General features: G+C 45.2%; 1 protein-coding gene across 4 annotated transcripts in view; it reads left to right on the top strand.

The window, feature by feature from the left end:
* The first annotated feature begins 82 nt into the window (after positions 1 to 82).
* The window catches only part of ssbp2 (single-stranded DNA binding protein 2), a 49,212-nt gene continuing 28,485 nt past the window's right edge, over positions 83 to 20,809 (top strand). For 2 of the 4 annotated variants that reach the window (XM_042058631.1, XM_042058630.1), the window contains exons 1-4: positions 83 to 271; positions 11,006 to 11,078; positions 12,354 to 12,415; positions 14,066 to 14,150. In XM_042058631.1, coding sequence (XP_041914565.1) covers positions 216 to 271; positions 11,006 to 11,078; positions 12,354 to 12,415; positions 14,066 to 14,150 — 276 coding nt within the window. In that variant the 5' untranslated portion in view covers positions 83 to 215. The remainder of the gene's footprint in view (positions 272 to 11,005; positions 11,079 to 12,353; positions 12,416 to 14,065; positions 14,151 to 20,809) is intronic. The other 2 variants (XM_042058628.1, XM_042058629.1) reach the window with 2 other exon arrangements.

Genomic DNA, 20,809 nt, shown 5'->3' with positions numbered 1-20,809 from the left:
CCAGGCAGAGCAAGAAAGATAAGAGAGGGCTTTCGTTTCAGTTGAGGCGGGGCCAGGCATGTCAGTCAGAGGGGTTACCAAACAGAATGGGCGTTTCTTCTGTGCCCGTTGTCCAATGGGAGCTATCGGTCCCGCAGTCACCATGGTGACGGGGTTGTGTCCGGGGAGGCTGTGATGGGTTGACAGGTGCGTGACAATCGGAGCTCTCTGTAAGCATGTACGCCAAAGGCAAGAGTAACAACGTGCCGTCCGACAGCCAAGCCAGGGAAAAGTAAGTTTTATTTATGAGGGGAAATCACTGTAATGAAGACAGCGGGGCGGTCAGACTCCAAACTCCGCCGCATAACCACGGCACCCTTAATGGAGAAACAGAAGAGCTGGTTAGATTGTAGAAAGTTGTTGCCAGTTGTCAGCTTTTGGAAAAGTGAGAACAGTGGAGATAATAATGATATTCAACAGTTTCTGTTGCGGCATAGGCAATGCAAGGGTTTTGTTTGGTAATGTCGATTTTGAAAATTAGTTGTGTGAATGCAAACGGTTGACATGTGTAGCCTAGGCTACATTATTTTAAACTTATGCACGCAGTTTTGTCTTCATCATGAAAGCATGCGTTCAGTCAAAAGTTTCAATCAAGTTAAGGCAGACATATCTAGCGGATTTCTTCAGCGCGTGATGGAGTAATTGTAGCGAATGCTGGGAAGAGGTGAGTTGATATATAGTTTCATTCCATGAATTCGAACTGTATAGGTGCGTTTTGAGTTAGCGCTTAACGGGACATAACCTAATGATAGCCAGTTTACATGATCTGGCAGGTTGCAGGTAAAATACATGGGCATCAGTGTCAAAAGGTATGCCAGTATACAACAGGGATTAGGCTGTGTTTAGGCTACGACGGTTTCTTAAAATTACATATTGTCTGGAAGTGGAAACCATTCATTTTTTTATCTCACGTAGGCGAATATGCGTACGATAACACTGTGTAGCCTAGTAGCCTACGACTAAGTGCAATGTTGTAGCCTACCAGAGACTAGTGGTGCTTCGCGTTGAAGACTTGCTGATTTTGTGTATGGACGTTTTAAACTGACAGGAGAGATCGGCAGCAGAGATTTGCTGTCAGTTTAGTTTTATGTAACGTTTATGTTGTTGGCTAGATTGACGTGTTGTCTCAAAAGTTGATTGACAATTATTTTGCAAGAATGACAATTTGATGTGACAACTGCTGTGTTAGCTCTGCATGAAAAGTTTGACATTGTGACATGGAACGCTTTGTGTAGGCTTTTTTCTCTATTAGTGAGGCTCTGTAGCCTATGAGAAAGTCTATGTCGTTCATCACTGTGGATAAGAATACATTTTGGAGGTTTAGAAACTATCCCTATTCGTTCAGTAAGGAATCCAACTTGCATGAAGTGATATTTTCTTTATTGCTATGTTCTGTCAGTCAATCAGAGAAATGCTTCGCTGGCTTACCCACCTCACTTCCTCTTGACAATTGCGAGAAGTCTGAAGAACAAACTTCCTTCATGTAGCCTAATGCAGGGACTGGGGGATTCTTGGCAAGCATCCCTTGCGGTGACAACTGCATGGGACCATTAGTCAGGGGGCCTATGTGGTTTCTGTGGGTTTGAAATGTAAATTTTTGGAGAGTGGTTGGACTGTCTTTAGGGGTCATTGAACATGGAGAAAAATTATGTCTCCTGTTTCAACCCTATTTTTATGAAATTGTATATTTCACTGTAATTAACACCATACATTTCGCCTAAATCATTGGCTATGTTGAATAAAGTTCACAAAACAGTTATTTTCAACAGTATAAATGTATGTCAGTACTATGATTGTATGTCAAACAATTAGAGATAAGATTAATAACCAATCAGTTTCACCAAATAGACATACTCCATTGCTGAAAGATAGGAGAAACATAACAGAATCACAGATGAGACCTCAAACAACATTTAATTCATTTACATATACAAAACATATTAGATCTCACCTCCACAATTTCCTCATCAAAATCTACAACTAGTCTACTAGACCCTATTCCTACTCACCTTCTTAAGACTACTCTCCCCTTCCTGGATAATGTTTTGCTCTAGATTATATATAATTCAATGCTATCAGGGCATGTACCGCAGTTGTTTAAGACATCTGTTATTAAGCCCCTCAAAAAACCTAGCCTTGTAGCAATGCTGGTCCTCCTGGACCTCAGCGCTCCCTTTGACACCATAGACCATGACATACTACTTAGGCTTGAAAATTTGATAGGCATCAAAACTCAGCACTCGCTTGGTTTACATACCTTCCTAACTGTCAACAATTTGTACAGGTCCATAATAAACCATCTACCCTGACTATGGTAAAATATGGAGGGCCTCAAGGCTCAGTATACTGGGGCCCCTGTTGTTTTTATTATTCTTATGCAGATGATACACAACTGTACCTCTCCATAAAACCTGATGAATTAACCCCGTTAGCCAAACTTGACACATGTATAAGAGATATAAAGACATGGATGACGAATAATTTCCTGCTTTTGAACTCAGATAAAACAGAAGTCATCGTTTTAGGTTCTAAAAAGATGAGGGATATCCTATCCACATCACAGGCTACATAGTGATCTTCCACTGACTTCATCCACAAGCCAGGACCTAGCACTAAATAATCACATAAAACAGATCACCAAAACGTCATTTTACCATTTAAGGAACATTTCCAAGATAAGGAAGTCCTTATCCTTACCAAATGCTGAGAAATTAATCCATGCTTTTGTCACCTCAAGGGTAGACTATTGCAATGCTCTATACGCTGGCTGTAATAATACCTGTCTAAAGAGCTTACAGCTTATACAAAATGCAGCTGCTCACACACACAAAAAATATGAACATATTATTTCCCCCATCCTAGCATCTTTACACTGGCTACCTGTAAAAAGTTGCCTGCATTGAAAGAGGACACCTCATGAAGACGCTCTTTTGTCTGCTTCTGACAGAAGAAGCATTTATGCTGGCAGCTGCTGCTGAACAAGTGTACAAAGTCCCTCTAGATGGACTTGATGCAGTTGCAGGTGTTGCTGCAGGTTCAGAAGATGGTCTACCACGTCTTTTCTGAAGCCACTGAGTCGTGCCCGCTTAACATGATTTCTAGTAGCGAATCTTAGCATGCTGCAAATGCTCACTGTTACAGGTGGATTTGTAGCAGTTCCTGTGCCAAACTGCTTTGTTCTGTTGTAATATAACTGCACTGTAACGTTGTAATCGTTCTGTGATCTGTGATCACCATCTCCATACTCTTTCATGGACAAAAACAAGAAATTTGGCATATGTCATAGGGTCATTCACCAGTCCACACATATCTGCCAATGGATACATAGCCCAAAATCTGTTTCTTTTAGAATATGTGTGCCATCACCTGACTAACAGAAAGACACACCTCAGAATATAACCTAACTAGACTGTGCCACCATGAACCATGAAAATGAAAATGAAAATTTGATATTCTAAATTCTATAACTGCCAGCTATCAACAGCCAACTGTCACTGCTAGTGTCTCTCTTTCTCTTTCTCTCTCTCCCTCTCACACACACACTCACCTGTCTGTTTTTCTATCTGATCCTTTTACCCTTTCTTTTCTTCACACTTACATATAGGCTACTGAAGGCCTTACAGACTTCAGCTGGTACAAGCTAAGTAAAAGTCTATTAAACTTGATATAACAGAGATCTCTGCACTTTGCGCTCTGAATGGGTGTAGACAAGAACTGGCAGAGCAGGCTAGGCCTACACTCAAGCACACAAATAGGCATGAATTGATAGTATTGATATTGAAGTATTATTTTTTTAAGCGGACAATTTTGAGCATTTTAGGCACAATGTCTTGTTAAAGAGATCAATCATCAGCCTAAAAATGTTTTATAATGTTGTATTGTTTATGTGGTCCATTTTTGCACACTACCTTGTAGAATATCTTTGCTTTTTTGGCACCAAACCCTATGCTATAATACCAGCAATGTGAGGTTTATGAACAAAACACCAAATTTGACCTTTCCTGAATTTGACCTTTGATTTGGGTCCTTCAAAACCTTCAAAAAATGTTTTTTTTTTACTCTTAAGAACCCCTAGAACAAAGATATAATACTCTCCAAAAATTAACATGGGAATCCCACAAGCCTCCAAATTAGACACATAGGCCCCCCTACTACATGGCAATGTTTTTACTTTGACAGTAGAGATATGGTTATCTTGTGTGACAATGTTTTGCTATAGTCATGAAAGTAAACTACAGAGATACTCACAGGCAATGTGTCAGCACAAATATTTTTATATTTGTTAACTGTAACTTTGCTTTATGTGTGGGAGAATTTTACATTAGGCCTGTTTATTTTTATTTTTAAGGTTTTGATGACATTTCATTATCCAGGCCTTATCAGAGCCTGATGTTGATAGGCTATTCAATGGTGTCAGTCTCTGAATAATGAATAAATGACTTGAACAAGACATGTCAATGTAAATTTGAAATCCAACAAAGCTGTCTTTCTCTTCTGTATCTCAGTGATAGTGTCAGATGTGATAAAAAAAAAAGTCCATGAAGCTTTTTCGGTGGGTTAATGTAGAGTTGTAGAGTTAATAGGCTATAGTTTGTATGCAACCAATAGACTTCTGTCATTTAGCTTAACTGACAGCCTGACAAAGCCTGAAAAGTTACACCTTTGATCCTTTTGGGGATTTGACGTTGAAGCATTATCAAATATTGTAATATTGTACATTTTTGGCAAATATTAACCTTGCTTGATAAGCTGGGGTGACGGTTCTAGCCCACATGGTGTTAAAGACCACTTGATCCTATTTACACTTTAAAATTCTCCTTACCCCAAGGATCAGTAACCTGATGTGTCACTCTGTTTGCTTTTTGGAGTGTATTGCTGTGATGGAGTGAAGTCTGTTTTTCATTCTCTTCACGTTAGTCTCTCACTCTCTCTGGTAATTCCTGCATTTCCCCTGTCCTGTTTGTCATCACTTTACTCTGTCTTTACATCCTTGTCTTTGTAGCACATTCCCAACCTTTTCCTGTCTCTCTCTCTCTGTCTTCTCCCTATTTCTTTCTCTGTCACCATCACTTGACTTCTTTCTAAACACCTCTCTATCTATCCCCCTCTCTCTATCTCTCCCTCTCCTGCTTTCTGCCTGTCTTTCTCAATCCACTGTTCTGTCTCTCCTCTCCTCACTGTCTTGTTCACGCTGAGAAGGGTGAGAGTAGACTTCTGTAATATCTGCCCACATTAATATGCAAGTGGCATCGTCCACACAGCGGCGCAAGGTTAAGCATGCGTGACGGAGAGAAGCTTAGGCAGTGCTGTAGAACTGCGGCTCGATCCTCACTGTCACTCCATGTTTGCGAGTGTTCTTTCTGGAATGAATCCCTTTTGATTGGGGTGAATGAACCACTGACAATTTGGGGCTGCGGAACTCACCTTGCGTTTAATACCATTTTGGGTCCAGTGGTACATTACACGATATGCACCATATGAACTCATTTTTTTTTTTGTCATTTTTATGAGAATTAAATCTGCAGACAATGTCTCTGGAAAAGTCTTAACTAAGGTATATGTTTGGACCAATCAATATTAATTGACTGTTGATTAATTTAGTTGATTTAGTAATACTCTCTACCAGACTGAGGATATGACTTTGGAGAGATGCTTAGCAGGCTTCAAATTATGATCCTTTTGAACAATGGTTAAGTGCCTTTAGTGGATGCAACCTAAAAAGCTCTCTTATTTCTTCAGTTTGTGTTCATTATGCACCAAAGTTCACAGCTGAACTTATTTAGTGTTCTCCATAGTTTTTTTTACAGGAAGTCATGGACTCCTGGTTCTCTTCTTCCTCTCTGTTCGAAAAGCTGGGGGCATTTCCTGTTATCCCCACCAGAAAAATAGTTGTTATGATTCTCCTTTATGCAACAGAAGTCTAATTGAGGAAACAACGGTTGCTTTTGAAGTGATAGCCCTTTACTTTTTTAAACACATGAATTGTTCTCCACGTTTGAGAGGAAAACACTCAGTAATGGTCAAATCAGATCAAAAAGGTCATTTGTCTTGCCAAGAGACATTAGCCTCCATGCCCAGTCACATTTTTACAACTGCATTGTTTGAGCTGTCGACTGACATTTTTGTTTTGGGTAGACTGCTGCTTTTGTCTAATTTCAACTCATAACGTTTTGACTGGCTGAATCATAGAGCATGCAGCAAATCAAAGGCAAACATCAGGAGCACAGACGTCAGTTTGGCCATTTGACCTCTGCCACTTAATGCCACCGTCTGTTTACGTGCCATGTCTTTCTCACCCTGCTGCTCTGTCAGTGGCATGGGTAATCTGAGGTCAGTCGTCGACGCTGATTTTGCACAGCCTCGGTGAGTGATCACTGTTTTGGGTTAAGACTTGGTTCCCAAGACGACATTGATTTACTTTAGGGCTTACTCTCCTCAGCAGTGTTGACATAATATTTAAAAATGAAAAGGACAAACCTTATGTCAACATTTGGCTTGTAAGCTTGTATGATCTGGCAGATTGGATCAACTGAAGTCTACTGTACCACTTGTCAATGTTTCAGCGTTTAGCATGTCACAGATTAGAAATGGAACAGAATTAATGTTGGTTTGATTATTGTGTTACAGCCTGTTTATTCTGGAGCCAAGTCATTACCTGAGGCTTTCACTTACAGACGCATCTTCATAAAGCTGGTCCAGCAATTTGTCACATCATTGTCCCTGCTATTAGTGCTATCAGCCTGTTACATTGAGCACTTGTTCTGAGCCACTTCAGCTTCAAAGGGCCGTGCCACTCTGTGCCACTCTCTGTGATGTGGGAGGCACCGCAGCCTAATGCAAACCCTGAGGTTAACACAGTCCGAAAGCTATTTATCTTTCTGTTTTATGTTGTTGTGTTTTCCTTTATGGCGGCACTGATGCCAAAACAATGTGCCCGTCTGCTGCTGCCCAGCTTTTTCGGAGTGTGGTGGGAGGAAAGGATGGGGAGAGGATGGGTGGGTAGTTGGAGGGCAGAAGGCAAGAGTGAGCAGAAGGGCCTGACAGATAACAGATATTTCACCATTGCTCTTGTCAACCTTAGTTGACAGTTCAACCCAAGCGAGATCAGCTCCAACTTCAGTCCAACAGCTCATTCTAGTAGCAAAGCCAAGGATTCATGTCCAGTTAAATAATGGAGCAAACACTGGTCGACTTAGGTGAAGCCCAGTAGTGTAGTGAAGGAGTCAAGACAAATCCAGAAGTCTAGTCTATTTGTTTCACCCAGTGGGCTAGTAATTGTAGTCCACCCCTGCAGTCCTGACTCACAGTACGGGCCAGTTCAGTCCAGGCGAGTCCAGGCCAGCACACAGCCCAGCCCAGCCTGCTCCTGCGTATTCCAGTCCACCCCATTCAGCTTGTGCTCCCCCAGGCTGACAGAGCTGCGGCTTGCCCGAGTGTGGCTGCTGCTGGAGATAATGGGAGCCTGGGCTGGAGAGGGGATCTGCGGGGAGTGGGGGGGGGGGGGGGGGGGCGGTGAGCAGATTGGAGAGAGGCTACTGCGCCTGCGACACAAAATATTCCTGACCTCTCTTTCTCACTCTCTCACTCGCTTGCTCTCTCTTCAACTCTTCCTTTTTCTCTCTCTCTCTCTCTGTTTCTGTCTCACTCTTTCACTCTCTCTTTCTCTTTCACTCTCTCTCTCACACACTCCTCTCCTGACTCAGGTGCTGTGAGTCAGCCAAAATCAGCCCCCACTTTCCCCCAGTTCGACTCTCCCTCTATGCTCAATCACATCTGGTGAAGTGATGGTGTGATTACCTTGTTTAATATTTTACCGAACAATTGCTAACCATCACCAAGCAACGCCAGCTGGATTTCCTTATTTCTCCCCTTAGGGACACAGTTCTATTGTCTCTGTGAACATGACAAAGCTTGACAGCCACTACCTGCACGGCACACCAGACAATCTGTTTTGCTCGGCTAGGTTTGAACAGACCTCCCTGTTGTCCTCCAAAAGGGCGACTGGGGAGGGGGGAGTTGTTTACTGATGTCCGGGCAGTCTGCAAAAGGAGTCTGGAGTTTTAAGGTGGACAGTTAGAGAGCGAAGGGAGGAGAAATGAAAGAAAGGCTCTGTTTTGATTTGGAAAAAAAAAAGAAAAAAACCTGTGAGACTTGTTCCAACTGGACTCTGTGAATTTGATTTCAGAGACACCTTGGAACATGTTTCTAGGCATATTTTAGATCCCCACTGAATGAACATGGGAATCAGAGTGACATCAGCGGAACTGTTTCTCTCCCGAACCGCTCGAGGCATTTGAAGCAGCATGTAGACACGCTTGGGTCACCTGTTCTCTCTTTTGTCGCCCTCTCCCACGTATTCCTTTGATCCTTTCAGACCACCCTGCTCTGTAATGAAACCCTTGCCCTCGCCGCACCTCCATGCCCCCTATGTTGTTGGACTTTTTTGGGAAACTAAGGCAAACCACATGGCATGATGGTACCACGGTGCCAAGCCCCTCTGTTGGATGTTGAAGTTGAAGTAGAGATTTCTGCTTTGGAGTAGTGGTGTAAAATTCTGCAACATGGCAGCATTTTAATAAAAAAAAACAACAACAACAACAAATTTGATTACTCTTGCTCTCACTCTCTGTAGCATATGAATATGTTGTGTATGATGTACATTTCAAGGAGACTTGGACATAAATCTTTGAGCGGTGTTTCATCACCCCCTCCCGTTACTGTGAGCCACATTTTTGTGTCGCTGTGTGGAGTGGGGACTGAAGTGGGGGAAGTGAGGACTCTCGCTGCGCTCTGGATCTTTCCTCTCCAGCGTTTCCATTCTGGTTATGTGGAGCAGTGTCCCAGCGGGGGGGGGGGGGGGGTGTTGCAGGGAAGGAGGGGGCATGCCGCTCGCAACCATACCACTCCCCCCTGTCATACCCATCACCATGGCGATACCAAAAGTTTACAGACCTTTGGAGTATTAGTTGGTACCTCCCCCTTCAACTACCCCCCCCCCCCCCTCACTCCACCTCCCCTCCCCTCCTCTCCTCTCCTCTGCTCTTCTCTCCCTTTCACTTCCTCCCACCCAGATCCTTTCATCTCTGTCACTATTTGCGTCAGTATCCCCAGTTATTATCCAGCTCGCAATCCTTTTGTTCCAGTACAATTGTCTCCTCTCCCACTCTCCCGATGCCTTTTGTTCTCTCTCTTAACCCACCCTCGTACCTGGAAAGAGACTGAAATGTCTCCGTAAGTTACTGTCATTGAGTGGGCATAGGTGACTGTGTAACTGGACAAATACAACGGGATTTTGCACCCCAGTTTGTTTGCCTCCTTTCTGTATAAAATAAAAAGTATTAAGTAAAAGAAGTAACAAAGTATTAAATAAAGTGAGGCTTTATGGCAGGTGAATCGGTCCAGCATCCCGAGCATCCGATCCGATGTTTTGTAGAGCTCATCCGTGTGCCATGTGTGAACGACCCGGTCGAGGGTCACTTATGAAACAGCCCTGGCGTGGGACCGCCGGTGACGTAACGGCAGCCGTCGCTCCCAGCGCCGGGGCTCAGAGGCCGCGGTGGGTACTCTGCTGATGGTGACGGCGGCAGGCAGGAGCCAGGGAGCCAGCCACCCAGCCACCATGCGCCTCTCCTGTAAGAGACACTCTGTCATGTAGAGCTGACGCAAGGACTAGAAATAAGACACTCTTGACACACTCCCATCCAAAAGTTTCTTGTTTCTTCCATGCTTATGGAAACGTAGTGACCAGACATGGGGAGCGATTTAACCTGCATGTGTCGACATGGATCTGCACAGGTTGGGCATTGCCGTGAACCGACAGTGTGTTGCCCTTGAGACATAAGCCGCTCTCGTGTTTCTGCTGCCTGCGCTGTGCTGTGGTGGTGTTCGACTAATGGATCATCTGCATTATAACACTGAGGTCAACTCACGGCTTGATGGACTCTTCCATAATTCAGCGGGCAGCAGAATTGCTTCTCTGATCCTCCTGAGCACAGGTCAGGGACTCAATCATGCTGTTTGCAGGAGCTGATCAAAGCATCTGGCTGTTTTTCCATGCAATATTGATCCTCTATTTGACCCTCTGGCCTCACTCCATCAAAGGTGCCCAAGTTTATAGAGACATTAAAGATACTAGTGGATCAGAGGTAAATAAACAACTGGTTAATGGACTCGTTGTCAGTGGTTTTGTGTGTAAATAATTAATGTCTCCTTTTTTTGTCGGTGGGTTTCTCTTGTCTCGGTAGGCAGAAAAGATATGTGTGCGACAAAACTTTTAGAAGAAAATAAGGCACATGGAGAGGGATGCGTTATGGCACAGAAATGTTTCAGAGTGAAGGCTCAAACTGGAGTGTTGGTGTTGCTGCAGGGTGTCCTGACGCGAACTCTATCTCCTCCACTGTAGTAAAGCACGGCTGATCAATAGGCCCTACTGTACCTGCTATGTTCTCCAGCCACTGAGACAAAGTGATGTGTTCAACGCATTGCTGACAGTAAAAAGTTATTTCCCGTGTTATCCGATAGATCACTTACATCTGGCACACTTGTGCGCCGACTGCCAGACCTCCTCAGTCGGCTTCAGTGGAACTGCAATCTCAGACGTAACCTTTTCCAGCTCCGGCTCTTGTTCTGCTTAACGTCTGGATCAGAGCAGAGCCGGCCCAGCACAGCCCTGAGTAGCTGAGGATCAGTCAGAGAGCTAGAGTGAGATGTAAACAGACCTTTTTGGACTAGATGAAGATGACACATTTGATGTAATCACATTCGAAACAAATAAATAAATATTCTGATAACTGTTTTCCCCCGGGTTGTAATGAGAGGCTGAGGTGGAAGTGACTGATGTGTGCTGATTGGCAGCTGATCAGCCTTGAGAGCTTTCAGACACATCTGATGCTTTTCATCCCCCACTCACCACTCTCTCTCTCCTCCTTTCCTTCCTCTCTCTCACTCTCTCTCTCTCTCACTTTAGGTTAGCGCTCTATGTGTACGAGTATTTGCTACATGTCGGTGCTCAGAAGTCAGCACAGACGTTCCTGTCAGAGGTAAGCCACACACTGGGATTAGGGGCTTGGGGGTGGTGGGGGTGGTGGTGGGTGTATGTAAGGACTGCTTTATTGGAGTGCCATCCAGGCAGCCTCAGAGCCTCATAGGCAGCAGTGGCAGGCAGCGGGCGGGCGGGCACTCCTGGGGCCTTGGCGGCTAATTTAATTACATGCAGGCGATATGCTGAGCAAGCAGAACGCATTAGTTGTTTGGTGTCCACTTAATGGGATTGGATGCGAGGTGGTGCATGCTTATAAACTGGTAAAACTCTCACAGTAGCAAAGACAATCAGCTATTTGGCATGATGAGGATTATCGGCTTGAGACCTCATTCTTTAAATGTAAATGTCACAATGGCTTTCCATATATTTTCCATAAGGCTGTGTGTGTGCTCAGTTCTCAGTTCAGTATTGCACTGATAGGAAATGTCCTTGGCAAAGTGAGTGTGGAGTGACATCAACAGCATAATGATCATAAAGCTTTTCAGCGGGTATAGTATGCTTGTCAGCATTAGGATAATGTGGCACCCTCCCAAGAAGACAATACTGTCACAGTATAGCACATTGTGTGAGTGCCTCTGTCCTCAAAAATAGACAACTCTGACATTTCTTCTGCCTTTAGTCACTAAGACTGTTCCTATACTAATCTCCTATGTTTACTTATGAGTCATCAGACCATGTACAATACATTTCAACTCATTTCTATATTTCAACGAAGGACGAAGCTTTACACAGTTCTTGTGTAATGTGGTTTGATTAAGGAGCTAATGTGGGATAGAGATGATCTAGGTAGCATTTAGTGTTTAAATGCTGTAGGTATTGCACAGATTATGCCATGACATTCACCGCACTGAGCAGAGCCTCACCAAATTGGTTATGGCAGTTAAAAAGGATGGTGTCAAAAATTGGGATCGTCACAGGGTTTTGAGGGACTTTCAACTGCTTTCAGGTTTCACCTACTGCCACTCAGATTATTAGTGCTCTCACAAGATCAAGTGTGTGAGTCAGAGAGAAGGCATATACAAATGCATTCAACACATTCCTGGCTATGCATGCAGTTGCTCACACACTCACACACACACACACACACACACGCACACGCACACGCACACGCACACGCACACACACACACACAAACACACACACACACACTTACATACTCTCTCTCTCTCTCTCTCTCTCTCTCTCTCTCTCTCTCTCACTCTCTCACTCACTCCTCTGTCCCTAGCTGTGTCCTCCATGCTCTCACCCTGTGCTCTCTCTCCCTCCTCTCCAGATAAGATGGGAGAAGAACATCACGTTAGGGGAGCCCCCTGGGTTCCTACACTCGTGGTGGTGGTGAGTATGTGTTTCCTTTTCTTCTCTCAGTTTTAGTCACCTCTTAATGAAACCTTCACAGGTAGTTTCACTTAGCCTGATATAACTCACTCTGTAAGTGGAACCGGGCCTCACCCTAGAGGGGTTTGCCTCCTGTCGGTGTATACAAATGGGTGTAGACTGGGGGTTCATTTTCAGCCAAACCACGGGACTAGCCTTCTGGGCTTGCTCGTATGCCCATAGGCAGTAAGGGAACATTGTTGATTCAATTAATAATATTACACATTCTTTTTTTATTTGCTCCAGCTTCAGTTCAGTAGCGGTGCTACTGTGGTGCGGTGCGGTGCTACTGTTCGTAGTGCTTCCGTGGCCTACTGGTTAGCGCTTCGGACTTGTAACCGGAGGGTTGCCAGTTCGAACCCCGACCAGTAGGCACGGCTGAAGTGCCCTTGAGCAAGGCACCTAACCCCTCACTGCTCCCCGAGCGCCGCTGTTGTTGCAGGCAGCTCACTGCGCTGGGATTAGTGTGTGCTTCACCTCACTGTGTGCTGAGTGTGTTTCACTAATTCACGGATTGGGATAAATGCAGAGACCAAATTTCCCTCATGGGATCAAAAGAGTATATATACTTATACTTAGCTTTAGCCATACACTGCCACAGTGCCACCATTGCTGTAACTAATGTCAAACAAACAGTTCATTTAGGCATCATCACACTTAGCCACCCCACCTGGTCAGTGATTGGTGGGCCCCTCAGAATGGCCCATCGATTCTTCTTGCAAAAAAATAATCCATCGAAAATCTGAGTTGGGAGTAGTGATCCTAGCGAAAACTGATTTAGGTGCAGAAGGTGGGAGAAGCCAGAATACCTTTAGTTTGCTTGTCAATGAAAAATGTAGGGAGATTGTGATTCAAACAGAAAGGCCCTTCATTAGACTGAATCCTTGAAATCTCAAATGAGAATATACTCAGTGTTGCTATCGTAACACCCCCAATTATCACCACTTCTGTTCAGAAATTCTAAAACAACGATGTTTTTTAACACTTCAAAATAACATTTGTTAAATTAAATTGATACATTTTTCAGTAGCCATAGGTGTGTAGATTTGAACAAAATCTGGTTTGGTTCTTAAAGGGAGCATTTACTGCCTGAAATGTCTGATTTTGTTTACCACGCTCGGAGTTATAGTGCTGGCCTGATGGGTCGCCTATTTACGCCGTTTCAACGGCACATGAGCGGTTAGACCGAGAATTCTCGTCATGAAATAAAAATTCCACTGGAGCTCCAAGCGGTTGTGTACACTGTTTACAGCTCTTCTAGTTACGGTGAAATGTCATTTTTGCTACATAGCTAATTTAGATACACCTATAGTTTGGGTGCTTGCGTTTCTTTAGGAATCCGCCGTCTTGGTTTGTATAGAAATGAATATTAAGTGACACATACACGCAAGACGGCGGAAATACGGGGCCGACGGTAATAGGGGGAGTTCCGATAACTATTATGAAAACTTAATGTACAATTTCAATATAATTCTTGTGCTTAGCTAGGTGGGATATAATAGGTTTACACAGCATGGCCATGTTATAAAAAGACTTTATTGTATTTTTTAGATAAATACACTTAATAAGCAGCGTGATAGTAATGTTGCGAGTGTTGCTTGCTCTTCGTAGTGTGTTCTGGGACCTGTACTGTGCGGCACCTGAGAGACGAGAGACATGCGAGCACTCGAGCGAAGCCAAGGCGTTCCATGACTACGTGAGTACACTGGACACTTACGCCAGGATGTCTGTCAACACACTGCCATCACCACACAAATCCTGCATCGCACGTCATCAGTAGACAAATGGTGGGCAAGTCTGCCAGTTTCAGAGTGACACGAGTGAGGACATACTTGGAGTGTCCGTTGAATTGGTCACTGAGTGAGAATGTTACTCAGTCAGTAAACAGAGAGAAACTGAGAGAAACCATTGAGTAATGTGTGACTGTATGACTGGGCGAGCTTTCCTCCTGCTGCTTGGATTCCCTCTATGTTGCCCGGTGCAAGTGTAGCTGATGCTTTGCATGGACCAGGTGTCAGTGAGTGGTTTAGCTTTGTCTCTCATAACGAATTTGGAGCCTCTATGCAAATTGGATTCCTCTGTCTCTCCCCCTCTCTTTTTCTATCTTTCTCTTTCCCTGTCTCTCTCTCCCTCTCTCTCTCTCTCTCTCTCCCTCTCACCCCCCTCTCTCTCTCTATTTGCGGGGTGCTTGTAGCAGAGCATTGCATTGGACAAGCATTAGGTCAGGACAGCCAGCGAGAACATGTGTCAGTCAGACAGGATGTGGATAGAGGCGTGATGCAATGGCCGCAGACCGTATGTCTCAGGGAGGAAGTGGTATTCATTTACCTCCTCCCAGAAGTGACATGAGCTCAGGTCCCTGGACACGCAGGAGTGGGCTGACTGGAGGTCACTGGAGGTCAATATGAAGAGGCTCACATGTGTCGACCATTGGCACTCCTGCCTCTCATCGCATAGCAATAATGAAAGTCATCCCGATAGTGACTGCACGCTGTTGTGGTTGACACTAAGTGATTTTTGTTTTCTGAAACTGCACCACAAATACCTCTGTTGTAGGATTGATCTCATGCAGCCCCTGGGGATCAGCAGTGGAGTGCTGGTCAGCGGTCATCTGCAGCATAGATGCATAAACCAAACGAGACAAGTGGTGCTCACTTTGAGATGCTTTTTGGTGACAGGGAAAATACTCCAATCAGACCTACACTTTATGTGCGCGACTGATTACAAAATAACAGCAATTAAAGCCACTGCGATGTAAACAGACAAATGAATGCAGTTAAAGTGGCACTTGGAAGGCACACTGTCATTTGGAAGGTATTTAATAGAGAATCACTACGGTCTTTTTGGGCTCATATGAAGAATATGGGCTGGAATAGTTTGGCCTCTATTCACCAAATTCTCACCAAACAGCATTTTCTTAACTTCACAACTCAAATAAAGTGATCAAGAAGTTTTCTGGGAGTGTGTGTGGGTCTGTGCGTGTGAGTGTGCTTCAGTCCCAAGTTCATATTTCCTCCTCTAATGCCAATTATCTGCTTTGCCTCTGAGTACCTCTGGAGTGCGAGCAAACCAAGAGTAATTACAGTCTGCTTTAGATTCACAAATTACACTGTCTGCAAGCAAGAGATCATCCTCTGTGTACGGCTAATTGCAAGTCGAATGAACAGCAGAAAATAAAAAAGGCATTTATTATACAGCTATATTTGGGCAGAAGAATTGTTCGTCTTGTAAATCACTCCAAATTGCCAGGGCTTAACTGCTTGGCATGGTGACATACAAATGAACCGATATGAGCCAGTCAATAATTATGCAGATCCTGTTTACAATCGTCATTACAATGGTAATCTTTTATCTTATTTTGTGTTGCATTCACAAACATTTGAAAGAATGTCTGCTATTCACTGGAGATAATTGTGTGTCCCTCAATTTGCTTTTTGGTGTGGAAGTATAATTGCGGCAGTTTTTCTCTCTTGCTCTGTGTGTCTGTGTTTGTGCTGTTAGTGTTTGTGTAAGTGCTCACTACTGTTCTCCCCTCTCCTCATCCTCCCTAAGGGAGAGTGCACCACACACACACACACACACACACACACACACACACACACACACACAACCAAAAACATACAGATACACACATGCACACACATATGCAAATGTATGCACACTTAAAAACGCATACACATACATACTTAAAGGCTGGATAAATATTGTAACAAGCACATTCAAGCAAAGAGTTGTTCATATGTTCACAGCCATACAGACAGACACACAAGAGCACACTCGAGAGCTTGAGAGAGAGAGAGAGAGAGTGAGAGTTAAATGTCTGGAGGGCACTACTCTAGACAAGGTCAAACAGTCAGTGTCTCCTGTCGAGGGTCAGCGGAGTGGATCACAGCACTCTGAACTCAGGGCTACTTCTCCCTGGCCGCTGAATCAAAAGGGCAACTAGCCCTGGCCGCTGAGTTCTAAACCTCAAGCCCGATCTCTGACTGCGCTGTCACTTCTTCATTCTCCTGCATGGACTTGTATCTGATGTAATGATTTTCTGCCAGTAGAGCATAGCATGAATGGAACTGGGCCAGTTATTGCCTATTACAGTGCGTTAGGATGTTAGTTTGAGATATTGGGAGAGGCGTCATCGTCGTGCATCTGACATCCCTCTTTTTCCCCCTCCACTTGCAGTGGTATTGAATTCCAGGATAATTGCCGATCATCTGACCCAAATGTGGGTCTAATTCGATCAGCAACTGGAGGCCCGTCCCTCAAGAACTTGCTTCCGGTCTGCATCAAAGGCTCCACACTTCCTCTCTGAAAACCACAAGCATGCATGTCACAAGTATCCGTTATAAAGACATGCATGCACGTATGATAGTATTTAGGTGTCTGGGGAGGTGGGGTTCTTTTAAGGGTCCTAAAGAATATCTGTGCTTTGATAGATAGCTGACAGCCTCAAAGATCAAATTCAAAGACAAAAAGTGTGGATACTGTCAAATGTCTCATTTATTCCCTATGTCAATAAAAGAGAGTCAGCATATAGCAAAGTTAAGTTGAAGAAAAGATTTAGTGGGTCACGTCAGTCGAAGTAGCAATTGATGCTGACACCAAGTGCTATTTGATAAAGAGAATTTGACATGTACATCTTTGATGTGGGTCCTGCTGTTTTTTGACTTTGTCAGCTTGTGCCATATTGTAAGTTTAGTGTGTGTGTGTGTTTGCGTGTGCGTGTGCGTGTGCGTGTGCGTGTGCGTGTGTGTGTGTGTGCTTTCATTCCTTATTCACTCTTGATGGTGCCTGGTTGAAGCAGCTGAGGCCGGCACTCAGAATTCAACAAGCACACTGTAGTGGTACCATCCCCAGAATATCGGTTCACTTACTGTACCATGCCTCTTGTCCAGCATACTCCACAGGCATGCCATAGAAATGACCACAACACCCAGCAGCAGGGCATAAACAGGGCAGGCAACACCATGCCCAATGGGTGGCCACAAGGCCTTAGTACCAGCCCATGGTCTACAGGTCCTTTCTGCAGATACTCATACACATAGAGGGCTAACCTGCAGTGAAAGAGAGAGAGAGAGAGAGAGAGAGAGAGAGAGAGAGAGAGAGAGAGAGAGAGAGAGAGAGAGAAAGGGAAAAATACTCCTAAGTGCTCCCTAAGAATCTCTCAAAGTGCTCTGGTGTCTGGATCAGAAGCATGCTCTGAGCCCCTGTGTTTGGGGGCTCCTGATCTGGTATTTTCTCCCTGGATTAAAGTCTGTGCGGGTGATCAGGGGGGACCGTATTCACTGCTGCGGCGCTTTGTGCCAGGCTTTGTTGGGAGGACAGGCAAGAGGCGCGTGATAAGCAGAACCACCAGCTCTGGCGTGGGCTGTGCCTCTTGGTTCTCTAGTCTGTGTGGGACACCAGTGGAGACAGATTTCTCTCAATCCCTTTACCCTCTGTCCTTCTTCCACTCCATCTCTGTCCAACTCTATCTTTGTCCAAGTCTCTTTCTCTCGCTCGCTCCATCTCCATCTCTCTCTCTACCTTCCCTCTCTCTCTCCCCTCTCTCTCTTTCTCGCTCTCTCTCCATCTCCATCTCTCTCCATCCCCCCCTTTCTCTCTCCCCTCTCTCTCTCTCTCCATCCCTCTCTCTCTCCCTCTCTCCCTCATCACTTCCTCTCCCGCTGCATGGGCTTGGCTGGCTGAGACACATGGCTCAGTCTTGCAGGCCATCTCTAAGCCGTGAGCTCATTGCTAGCCAGCACTCAGGCACTTGCTCATAATAAGCTGGGGAATTGGAGATTGAATTGCTTCGAGCTTCCTGTCCGGTTCATGTTCTCGTTTTTTTAAATGGATTAGGGGCAGTGGAAAAACAAAAAAAACATCGTGTGGTGTTCTGAGCATTACGTTTTGGGTACATTTTCGTTTTCAGCGACGGGCTCCACTCAATATGATTTTCAAAACACTTGCCATTTTTCTGGGTTGTAGCTAATCAGTTTGCACGCATAGCTTTGTAGTCTTTGTAGTCTTTGCGTAGAGTCTCGGAGAATACTTCATATCAATATACTTAATTCCATAGCCGCTATAAGTCAAGGTAATACAGAGCCCAGGTTAAATGGAGCTGCAGCAGAGTTATTACTGTTTGAAGAAGTGAACAGTTGGAGTGTACTTGCGTAAGACTTCGTCTGCCTTTCACTCCTGTTCCCTTTGGGTCGAGAGCGTCCTTCATTAAATGATTCCAAGCCACGCACAAGAGATGGCCAAGAGTCTTGTCTCAGTTGAGGACCTAAGCACTACAGGTGTTAAGTGTAGCATCTTGTGTGATTACGGCGTCAGACTGTCATGTGTTATGCCCACCACCCAAAATGGATTAGATGGAGGCGGAGGAGGGGTGGTGGTGGTGGTGGTGTTGTTGTGGAGAGTTGTGGAGAGCTGTGGGCAGTGAAGGGTTAAGGCGCAGGAACAGAGGGCTGGAGAGGAGGCCATGTAAATGATGAATGAGCTGTGAGTCAGGGAGCTGAGGATGAGGAGGTAGGCGGCCACTCGCCGTCTGACGAGCTCCTCCATAATGCAGGAAAGGGACGCAGTGCCCAAGATGTAGGTGGTCTCTCGATCTCTCGCTCGCTCTTTCTCCCCCTCTTCTCTTCTTCCCTTTCTCTCTCTCCCTCTCTCTGTCTCTCTCTTTCTTTCTGTTTCTTTTTCTTTTTCTTTTCTCCCCCCTCCTCTGTTTCTCCTGCTCAGCAGTGAGGAAGATTCATTTTTAATGTGGTGGGATGCTTGTGGAGAGCTCTCGCAGAAAATGAGATATTGGGGGGGGGGGGTTGGAGGGGGTTGGGGTGGCGAGAGGAGAGGGGGAAGGAGGTTAAAAAGAAAGAATTTCCAAATGGAAAAAAGAAAGAAAGAAAAAACACCACATCTGAAGTGAAGAAATCCTTTTTGAATACACCTCTCAGCAGGTGCTTAAACGAAGCAGCGAGATGAGAGAGGACGATAGTCTGGGTCCCCCCCCCCCCCTTCTCATTTGCATATGCTAACATTTAAATAAATTTGCATTGAATCACACCATTGGTTCATCAAGGCTTTGCTCGCATCATTAATTACTCGCAATATGGCTCCTATTTGGAGTCAGTTCTGTGCCAGACAGCATTACCATGAGAGGTCTAAGATTATGCCAGAGAGGCAGCGATCCGTATGTCAATACAGCGCCCCTTTTCAGAATGCCCATTGTTTGCATTTCATTTGCTTGTGATGAATAATTGTTGTGGTTTTTTGCATGTCCTCTGCGTGGAGGTTAGACGTCACCTCCACGAGCCCATTCCCATCCTCCACACCGCGTCCGAGGGCGGGACCCGGTCTGCTCTCAGACAGCCCGAAAACATTTTTTGTGCCTCAGACCCAAACACCTTAAGGAGGCCCCGTTGCATTAATTAGGCTCCCAATTAGTCGGAATCTGCATATTAATCAGAGCGGGATTTGACACCAAACAGATTTTTCATTGATGAGCGCAATGATTATAATATTAACGATCATAACAATGTTTCGGAGAAGCGCCACAGCTGTGGGGATCCAAAGGTGCAAACCGGGGATTGGGGGGGTGGGGGTCCCGTGCTCGCCAATGTTGGGAGGGGTCTAGGAGGAACAGCGGGGGGTGGGGGGCTGGGGGGTGAAGTGGAGGGGTTGTGGGGCTGGTGGAGTGTCGCTGCTGGGAGTATGTCGTTCCTGGGGAAGGGACTGCCCCGGTCTCTCCCCGAACTGTCGTCATAAATAAGGCAAGCTGTTCTCCCACCGTGTCATTTCAGTGCAGGTGTAGCATGCCCGGAGAGCTACTGGGAGGTGTAACACAAGCTCGCGCCGGGGAAACCCAATCCCCCCCCCGGCCGCGCGTAGTGAGTGGGGTCAGAGTCCAAAGCGTTTGAATGGCGAGTGCTGCGCTGCAGCTGGTGTGTAGGTGAAGAGTGTAGGCACTGAGAGCATGGAAGCAAAGTGGAGGTGGTGTGTGTGTGTGTGTGTGTGTGTGTGTGTGAGAGTGTGTGTGTGTGTGTTTTGCTTGTGATCCAGGAGAGGATGTGTGTGTGTGTGTGCGTATGGCGTATGGCATGGTGTGTGTAAGATCGGTCATGTCCCTTTTTCCTGGCTGAAGTGCTGGACTCAGCATGTTTCTAACCCACCCAACCCTTCTGCTCGTCCAGGGAATCTGCTGACCATGCCATTCACACACCTGACGCAACTTTCCTGGGAAGAGCGAGATGTGGCCCTGCATGTCACTGTGTCCGGTGTGCGTGTCTCACTGTCAAGGGTGATGTGGATGTGTTGGTGGTTAGATTTACTCATATTCAAATGTCTAAGCTAGCAGCATTGTGCCTGTCTCTCTGTGTG

The sequence above is a fragment of the Alosa sapidissima genome, chromosome 13 (assembly GCF_018492685.1).
Source record: "Alosa sapidissima isolate fAloSap1 chromosome 13, fAloSap1.pri, whole genome shotgun sequence".
Taxonomy (NCBI): Eukaryota; Metazoa; Chordata; class Actinopteri; order Clupeiformes; family Clupeidae; genus Alosa; species Alosa sapidissima.
Note: the sequence above shows the minus strand (reverse complement) of the source record. Positions and strands in the feature narration are given on the sequence as shown.